General features: G+C 41.1%; 1 protein-coding gene across 1 annotated transcript; it reads right to left on the reverse strand.

Annotated features, from left to right (window-relative positions):
* Positions 1-4,285: 4,285 nt before the first annotated feature.
* Positions 4,286-9,300, reverse strand: COIL (coilin; the record flags this gene model as incomplete). The annotated part of the gene is made up of 6 exons (XM_009702150.1): positions 4,286-4,490; positions 5,006-5,094; positions 5,888-5,963; positions 6,571-6,618; positions 7,688-7,774; positions 8,112-9,300. Coding segments are annotated over 6 exons (1,579 nt in total), but the record flags the coding sequence as incomplete, so codon positions are not given.
* Positions 9,301-9,646: the final 346 nt, after the last annotated feature.

The raw sequence follows: 9,646 nt of genomic DNA on the forward strand, positions 1-9,646 counted from the left end.
AAAAGGTAAAACCGGTGGGTTGAGAAAAGAATAGTTTAACAACTGAAATAAAGTAAATAATTATTTTTTAAAAGGGAGATAACAGAGAGAGAGTGAGAGGAGTAAAACCCAAGTGATGCACAGTGTAACTGCTCACCCCCGCTGACCGATGCCCAGCCCACCTCCAAGCAGCGATCGGCCCCTCCCGGCCCACTCACCCAGCCTGTACTGGCCATGCCGTTCTGTGGTATGGAATAGCCCTTGGGCTGGTGGGGGTCAGCTGTCCTGGCCGTGCTCCCTCCCAGCTCCTTCTGCCCCTCCTCGCTGGCAGAGCACGGGAAACTGAAAAATCCTTAACTTAGGATAAGCGCTACCTAGCAACAACTGAGGCATCAGTGTGTTAGCGGCATTGTTCTCGTCCTAAATCCATAAAACACAGCGCTGTACCAGCTACTAGGTAGAAAATTAATTCTGTTCCAGCTGAAACCAGGATGCTTCCTCAATTTTTATTTTTCCCCCCCTCAATCTAACTGTTGGATAATCTCTCTTTCTGACAGAAACATTGGATGCTGAAGAACAATGTGTTCAACTGCTCCTGCTGTAACTAATTTGGCACCACATTCTTCCAGTGGCCTCTTCCTGCTCAGTCTTCTGCCCTGTCTGCTGGTGTCCCCCCAGGGACGTCCTCGGTGTGCTTCCTCAATTTTTATTTTTCCCCCCCTCAATCTAACTGTTGGATAATCTCTCTTTCTGACAGAAACATTGGATGCTGAAGAACAATGTGTTCAACTGCTCCTGCTGTAACTAATTTGGCACCACATTCTTCCAGTGGCCTCTTCCTGCTCAGTCTTCTGCCCTGTCTGCTGGTGTCCCCCCAGGGACGTCCTCGGTGCCCTCGGTACTTCTGGCACTGACAGTGGCAGCATGGATGGAATGGAGCAGCCTGGCACAAATCCGTGACACCACCACCACCACCCTGCCACAAGAATTTAAACAGACCCTGGTGGTCTGCAGTGGAAGAAGCCATCTGCTCTCAACTGCATTTCCAGTGGCCAAAGGACACCTAGCGTGGAGAACTGCTGACATTCCTTTTAATGTCCTTAAAAAAGTATTAGCAGGGACTTATGGGGGTTCTGCGTTGGCATTAGTCCTCAGAGACTTCCAAAAATATTCAGGAATCTTACAAAGCTCAAAAAAGGCAATGATGGTTTGTCTGTTATAATTAGTGCTTTGAAAGACATTTCTAGCCAGTTATTTTGGAAGACTAAATTAAATCTGAAGGGTCACTGTAAACCTGCATCATACAGATAATGTTGACTTCTACCTGGCTCACTAATCTGCTCCAGTCTCATAATACTCCTTCAGGATGAACTACGGAGAGTTTGTGTGTCACGGGCTCTGATTCACTGCTTAGCAGTGGTGCCGCAAGGACAACAGGAGGTGTTCAGAGCTCTCGGTGGCTTTGACAGAGGAGCAGAAGTTCAGGGATCAGGTAAGTAATCTGCTTGAGGGCTGAAGAGTTTCTAGGAGATGGGCATGGTTGCACTTATTTACAGCGTTGTTGGGACATGCGGATCAGGACTTCATAACTGCTGTCAGAGGGGATGCGAACACCCGCGGTACCTGGGGTGGTGGGTGGCAGTGACTGCAAAGGAACGTTCTTACAGAGCTGTGCTGTGCGTGCTACCAGAGATGGGACCAAAGAGCAGCTGTTAATGTTTACATTTCTTATTTTTCTATAGGTGAACGAAACACTTCTTCCTGGGCTTATCTGGACTAAGCCACCGTCATCTTTCAAAGGCTCAGCACCTTCACTGTATTCTCTGCAGTACTCCTCTGGTGTCTACTGATGCAGACAACGGTATGCAAATATAAAGGGTAAATATACACCCTCACAATTGTAGCTTTTGCTTCTGGAGGAGAACACAGGATGATTAGGGCTCAGATGCACAATTTAAGTTCTCCATTGTGAAAGAGGGCTTGAAATTCTGCTTTGAGTGAGCCCAACCACTCCTGTTATCTAAAAACCAGTAATGTTTAACATTTAAAATTACTGAAGAATTTTACCATTTAAATTGCTAGTGAAGCTGCTACTCTCTTTGCTTCCTTGCAATTGCTTGAGAACTCCTTCATGTGGTTGTGAACTAGATCTAACCCTTTGGCCAGATAGTGTGGATTCAAAGTGCCACTCAGAGTCTGAGCAACAAGTTAGAAGCACAGCAGAATAAATTGTTCCTCTGTACATGTGGCTGAGAAAACATTGAGACAGGTGTTCAGATACTCTGACTTTTTTGGATTTAATATTCAAAGTGGTTTAAGTAGGTACAATTTTCCATCAAAATGCTAAATAACCCCAAATTCCTAAAGACCTGACACTGACTCTGTGTATTTTTGCAAGGTCTGTAGCCACAGCAGCAAGCTTTCAGGTCTTTAAGATCTGTTCAGCAGTTTCTGGCTGCCAGCCTCTAGCTGCAGGCGCTCATCGTGTCTGTAGGCATGTGTGCCTGTAGCTTGCTAGCTCAAACACGTCCTCACATTTTGAGTCACGAGACTAGAATTTGTTAAAAAATTGTAACAGGTTTTTAAAACAAACCCATAATGCTAAATTGGATAGAGGAGGGTGGCAAGGAGCTCCCGTGACTGACAGCTGGGGCTGCCCCAGCAAAGGGGCTCACGAGAGACCCTAAAACTCTAGGGACATAAACAAGCAACAGGGGTTTGTTCAGAGCACCACCAGCTCCTGCCGGGATTCACCTGCGGTGCACGTTCTGTCCTGTCCCGCATTTCTCACCCATTCAGCACCCCAGCCCTGCCCCAGCTCCCCAGATATGAGGAACCTGGAGTGCTGCTTTGTCAAGAGGTGGATGGGTGTGACAGGAAGGGCAGTCAGCCAGCTCTGTCAGACGGCATTAACTGGATTTAAATTATGCATTTAAACAGTAGTTTCACCCTAACTCGGTAACAACGGATAAATAAAACTCAAGATTATATCTTCAAAATGTCCTCTCTGGGGTATATTTGTTTTCAACTGTCATTTGTTCATCACAGCCAGAGGGACTCTGTACCCATCTGATAGGCAATGGAACAAGAAGTGGATCTTGCTCTAAAATGCTGTGAAATACTTGCATTTAGTTTTTGCAGTTTCATGAGAATTCAAAATTAACAATTTCCTTTAGAAAAAAAAAATAATCTTTCCATTAATCCCAACTGTCTCAGGATGACTGTGCTAGTGTTTGGAATTTTCTTTTTGTCCAGTTTGCAAGACTATCCATGCATTAATCTAACCGTCCATTTCTCTAATAAACAAATTCTAGCATAAAATAATGGCAACTAAAGAAAACTGCAATACACAAATTAGCATTACTCATATACAAATGAAGACATTTTAATAGGGATTATGCAAAGGTGTGCAACATTTTAATGTAATCATGCACTAGTTAGAGTACCTGTTAGCTAAACCATGATGCACAATTTTTCAGGTGTTTCTTTGAATCTAGTTTTGGTGTTTTGTTTTGGTGATGGTTTTTGTTGTTTTGTTTTTATCTGAAATTGTTAAAGAGTTGCCAAGATGCAAGTACTACACGGGTATGAGGTGCTACCTCGATGCTAATAATTGGTAGAGATGTCAATGAAGTGCATTGCCACCCCCTGGTGACCCATTCTGCTATTAGGAAGGAAAGAAGAAAGGCAGCACAGAAACTCCAGCACTTAAGGGGGAAGAGGGTTTGCTTTAAAACAAACAGGTCTTCAGAGCCTACACAGATTAACACAGTGGGACACAATCTTGCCAGGGATTCATGTTATATTCCACTGGATCTAGGCAGAGCTGACAGTCACCAGTACTATTTGTCTGCCTCTCAAAATTACAGCAGCTTGAAATCCACAAGCTTTTCTTGACATGTTCAGGTGAACCCTATAAATAACTGCAAGTTCATAGCATTTTTATCATGCTCTGCAGCTGTAGAGGAAGAGATGTGCACATCAACAATATTTATATATAATTTTTAAATGTTGCTTTTAATTATCCTTACAGCAAGCTACCGCTGTATGTCAGCTATACTGCTCTAGCCAAACCCAGACATTTAAATGGAGTTACTGACAGTACAAGATCCTATTTTGTCTTTTTGATCAAACCATTTCAGTTCTCCAGCTCACAGCAGGAGACAGAAATCGTTATTAAGCTTCTATTAAGAAAAAACCCCCAAACAACAGATCTATATTAAAGACTTCCTATAATAAACAAAGTATTCCTGTATTACATAAAAACATATCCTAAGAAAGAAGTGTTCTTTTTTCTTTTAGCATAGTTTATTTTTAAAACCATTTATTAAAAATCTCCACCAGTGCATCTGCTGCCCTCAGAACCAGAAGGCAGCATTTCACAAAACAAGTCCATACAATTATTTACATTTGTTCACATCTTAGATTGTTCCATTTTCAATGGTTGATCCATTAACTGGAGGCTCAACAATCAGTCTTGGCTCTATCAGTGCATCCCAACTTTCCGTTATCTGAAAACAAAGGACAGACATTACTTAGCATGTACAAGCTACACAGGCAGATGCAATTTCTCCTACATTATGCTTTGTCTAGACTTGAACAACAGCACTACTGAACAAAGATCACAGACCCTTCCTGTGATTCATTGATCCTGATGAACCTCAACCTGCCCTACATCCTGGGTAAGGGAAGATGCAGGTAAGAAAAACAGTGCATGAAATGAATAACCTTCTAAGAACAGATAGTCTATCTAGACAGGATATTGTTTATTTTATTAGCCAAAACAAAAAGTTACACAAGTTTGATGACTGGTTTTGGACCTAGTTAATTGAGTAACATGCAAGAAGTGATTCTTATCTTGTAATCGTGCATTCTTGTTACAAAGGAACAATTATTTTTGCTTCCATGTATTTTAATCAGATGCATTATTATAAAGGGAATCTCATTGAGATGAACGGAGTAATAAAGCAGGGCATGTGTCAGCTACACAAAACTTTTAAGGCTTCAAAACACGACACCCACATACCTTTGTATCCTGAGGAACAGCATACTCTATCAGTTCTGCTCCATCTGCAGACTGGTAAACCAGATCGAATTTCCCTGGCTCTTTAGCAACTTAAAAAGCAAACAAACAACTCCATTAACTATAAACAATAAAGTGTAAATGTTTACCGTATTTAGAAAGCTAATCAAAACCAGGTTTGGAGGTTTTTGTGGGTTTGGTTTTTTTGGTGGTTTGTTGGGTTTTTTTTAGGCTTGACTTTTTGGGGGGCGGGTTGGGTGTTTGGGTTCATAATTGTAACAAAAAAATCTGAGGTAGAAGTGAATATTACACACCAAAATTAAGGTAATTATCTAATATGACTATGCATGAAAAAGTTAATCAACAATATGCTGTCTAAATTTGAGAAAAATGCTCATATGATAATGATTTGTTAATTCTGACTTAAATGGCAACTGCAGTATACACATTCATTTTCAAAACATTCATAGTTTCAGGTCTCTGAAGTGCACTTTGCAGGGACTCAGTTCCACATCTACTGAAGACAGTGGCTTCACTGACATCACAAAGAATGGCATTATGATCTAAAACTTTCTCTGTAATTCCATAGAATGATTTTAATTTTTTCAGGAAATGAAACCACAGTAGAGATGAGTTACTGACTACTCATACCAACTGGACAAATTTCATTTTGTAAATACCTATGAGCATCTTCTATACTGCTAGCAAGGCTGAGAACTTCTCCACTTAAATAGACTTTTGGGGGAGGGAGTGAGGAGGGGAGGGGTGCGTTGAGAGGGAACCTGAGAAATTGGAAATACTCCTGAAACATGAAGTGTGCCTTGGACTAGCTGTTTTCCAAAGGATGCACGTGACAATAAGCATTTGGTATCCCAGGGTACGTACACTGTCCTGCTGATGATGAAAGGATCTCAAGCTCGATCTGTTTTTTATCAGCATTCCAACTGATTATTTTTCCCTCCTTCATAAAGCAACAAGAAAAGAATCGGGTAAGACACACTTCAGCACTGGACAACTATTTCACACTTACAACCACTGTGGTACTCAATCACAGTTAGAAGTATATCTGTCTGTCAAATTTTTCTATCTCTGTGTATAAAATCTGCAAAATATTAAAGCTCAGCAATCTGCTGTTACTGGCACTGATAAACAAAAGTTATTCATTGTCACTGTCTTTGTAGTTTAAATCAGTACTTATTCAGAAGCCAAGTTATCTGAAGTAGCTACAAAATTTTACTTGCACCAGTTTCAAGAATTTGCCTCGACTTCAAACAGCAGTAGGCTTGAGTACAGCTATGTTTTTCTACTTGAAGGTCTGCATTTTTTGTCAACTCTAAAATATTAATGATCATTGATAATGCTTGCAGGTTTTTTGAAATAACTGCTACACCTCTCAAATTTTCAGTTAGTTTTGGGTTCTAGAGTTTTCATTTTTACTGCTGCACCAGGAATAGCCTGCAGAGTCAACTGGATGAGAAGAAAAACACTGTACAACCTCAAAATATTTAAGTCTTACCTCACCTATAATAGTTTTGTAAGTGAATTAAGAGAGGAAGCAAAAACAGTACCTTGTAGTCTGAAACTTCAGGACTGTAATTTTCAGTTAGTTCCAAGCGCTGTTGAAAGAAATACAAATAACAAATTACAACTTTTCCTGATCCTTGATGATGCCACCTATACCCAGACATGGTTTGTTAGGCAAGAGGAAAGTGAAAGAACCAGGACTCGCACTCCTGGATCCTGATGCCGATCTCAGTCACAGGTAGTCTTCCAGGACTCACTGCTCCAGAGGATTTCCGTTCAGGTCAGGCTGCGAGAGGAGATCAGGGAGATGGATCCCAGTCTCCTCAACTGCAGTGATTTAATTTTCATTTACTTTTTTATTTTGCAGTGAAGTGTAATTATTTGTATGGCAAGATTTGCAGTAACATTGTAGAAATGCTATAGAGAGAAATAACAACATAGAGAATATTTTTTTTTATAGCATCTAATTTTAATGCTGAATTTCCTTGTATTTTGCAAAGAGAAGAGCAACGTGCTTCTTTCTGGCATTCTTATTTAAACATAAACCTTGAAAATATGCCCACGGTAGAAAGTGAGACACTGTGAGGGTGCAACTAGAAAATTCTATTATTTGTGAACTGACCTGTGTGCTAGCTAAGAGAGTCATTGTACAAATGCACACGGAATTTCACACGGAAATGACAGTGGAAAAAACATTTGTTTGTATTATACAACTATAGGAAGTCTAAAGAAATGCATTTACCTTATGCACATGCTCCAAACCTTTGTAAAATCAGACTTTACAACAGAAGAATTTTTCAGAGCCAACAACAGAAACCGTAACAGTTTCTGTTGTATGGGAAACTATTAGGTTAGAAAGACAGCAAGAGAGGAGCGAATGCTTTCAGAGATGCCTACAAACATTAGACACAAGATGTGTAGTGAACCATTTGCTTAAGTTCAAAACAAAATTTTTAAAAAGGAACAAGTAAGTAGGATGAAGACTACTTCCTAACTCATACTTCTAGGATAATGCTCCCAGAACAATGTAAGATTAAGTTCTTCAGTGCAAGCTTTTTGTTGTCAGGACTATGCTATCTGTAGCATGTCCTGCAAAACCGACAGTGGCCCAAATGAAACAATTTTAGCCCACTAACATTTAGTGTTTTATAAGTTCTTTACCTTAAAGGCAATCCTCTCTCCCACTTGTGGTGGAGCAGCTAGAAGAGGTAACACACTATAGTCTCTCTTGGGGACCTCCACAGGATTCTGTGAAACAAACAGTAAACCCATTGATTAAATTACTGTATTAATAAAACTGGAAGACAATGTTTATGCTGTATGGATTGTAAGAAATTCTGAGAAGAGTAAGGTACATATCCGAGTGCTTTGTTTTGAGATACATAATACATTCACTTAAATATTGTTTCATAAACACTTCCTCAGGCTGCTAAATGAAGATACAGTAAGTATCAGATTTACTAAGTTAAGATCAACCTTTATCCTGCTTATCTATTTCTGCTTTTAAGAATTACTCATCCTATACAGTTTTTGTATAGTTAAAGCTGCAAGAAAAAGGTGACCTATGACTGCGTAAGTCACTCACCTGGACAAGAACAGAAGTGTTTGTCGCAGCTTCACTTAACTGCCTCTGTTTCTGGCCTTCACTGCTGTAGTTATAGAAGAAGCCAGGGTTTGCTCCTCTCCCACGGCTTTGGCCCCTCATCATCCCACGAAACCCACGGCCCCTAGGTCCTCTCCAGAAGTTATCCTCTCCTGTTCCACGCCCCCTTCCACGACCTGGGCTGGCAAGTGGTGCTTGAATACTGGTTGGCAACTGTTTAGTACAGTTTCTTACTATGGGATTACTCAGTCCAGCATTTGCTGCGGGTTTTTTAATAACAAGTGTTTCTGAATCTGAACTATCAGACTCTGAAGAGGAGGTCTTTGCTTTGGGAGTCTTGGTGGTACTGGTTTTTACAGCCATCACATTGTTAGGCAGTGACTTTTCCTTTGCAGTACTGTCTTGTGCTGTTGCCATTTTCTCATCCTCTGTACTCGAGTCAGAATCTGAACTAGAGGACTGGGGTTTTTTAGCTTTTTTACTAAGTGCAGTCTTAGTGAAACTTTCAGCGTTAGACTTCACAGTCACTCTATTAGAAACAACAGTTTTCACATCAGAATTTGCAGCAGCTTGGGATTTGTCTTTGGGAAGTGTCGCCACTACAGGTTTATGGGAAGATTTATTTTGTTTTATGTTTAATTCACTGCTGTCACTGTCAGACGACGTGCTGGAGGAATCTGAAGATTCCACCCTCTTTTTTCTGGACTGCGTTGTGATTTTTTTGGTGTTACTTTTACCAGAATTTAGAGAAAAGCTCTCATTTGCCTGTTCTAAAGCCATCTTTGCTGCAGCGGCCTTTGTCTGCTTTTCATCCTTCTTTTTTGTTGCCAACTGTTTCTCCTTCTCTGTTTTTCTAAGCTTTTTAGATTGGTCAGTAGAGCTCTCTTCCTTACCTTCTGTGAGTCTATTTCTTCCACTAACTTCTTCCTTTCTTTTCTTGTACCTTTTTTGAGAGTCCCACATATCTACAGAGGTCTCTTCCCTACAAGAAGAATACCCAGGATTATGTTTATTCTTTTTCTTTTCCCTTTTATGCCTGTCATCTTCATTTCTAGAGAATTCTTCCTCTTCCTGCTTTTGTCTACGCCTTTTTTTATCTTCTTTTGGTGTATAAGAGAAGCCATCATCTATCTCTTCATAATCATCTGCAACTACTTCTTCCAATTTTACCCTGTCAAAAAAATCCAAAGCCACTGTTCAGCATAATTAACATCTTTTTCCTACATGTTAGCAGTTCAGGTGAGCTTGTCTTTTGGGAGTGGGGATGCTCCTCCTGTTAACAGGGCAGTTCAGAAAGCAGTCTCCACAGCACGGGTCGCTAACCCGAACCCGCAGCCCTCGCCCGGGGGCACGGGCGCTGCAAGGCCTTTTCGAAAAGGCCCGCTCAGCCGGTCGGGGAAGCACTGGGGGATGGCGGCAGAGCCCTCCTTCCATCCCTGAGGAGATGTCCAACCCCCGGGCTCTCTCCAGCCCCCTTCAGACAGCCTGGGATTTCTCAGGCACCGCACGCTTTGCCC

The sequence above is a fragment of the Cariama cristata genome, unplaced genomic scaffold (genome assembly GCF_000690535.1).
Source record: "Cariama cristata isolate BGI_N322 unplaced genomic scaffold, ASM69053v1 scaffold24036, whole genome shotgun sequence".
Lineage (NCBI taxonomy): Eukaryota > Metazoa > Chordata > Aves > Cariamiformes > Cariamidae > Cariama > Cariama cristata.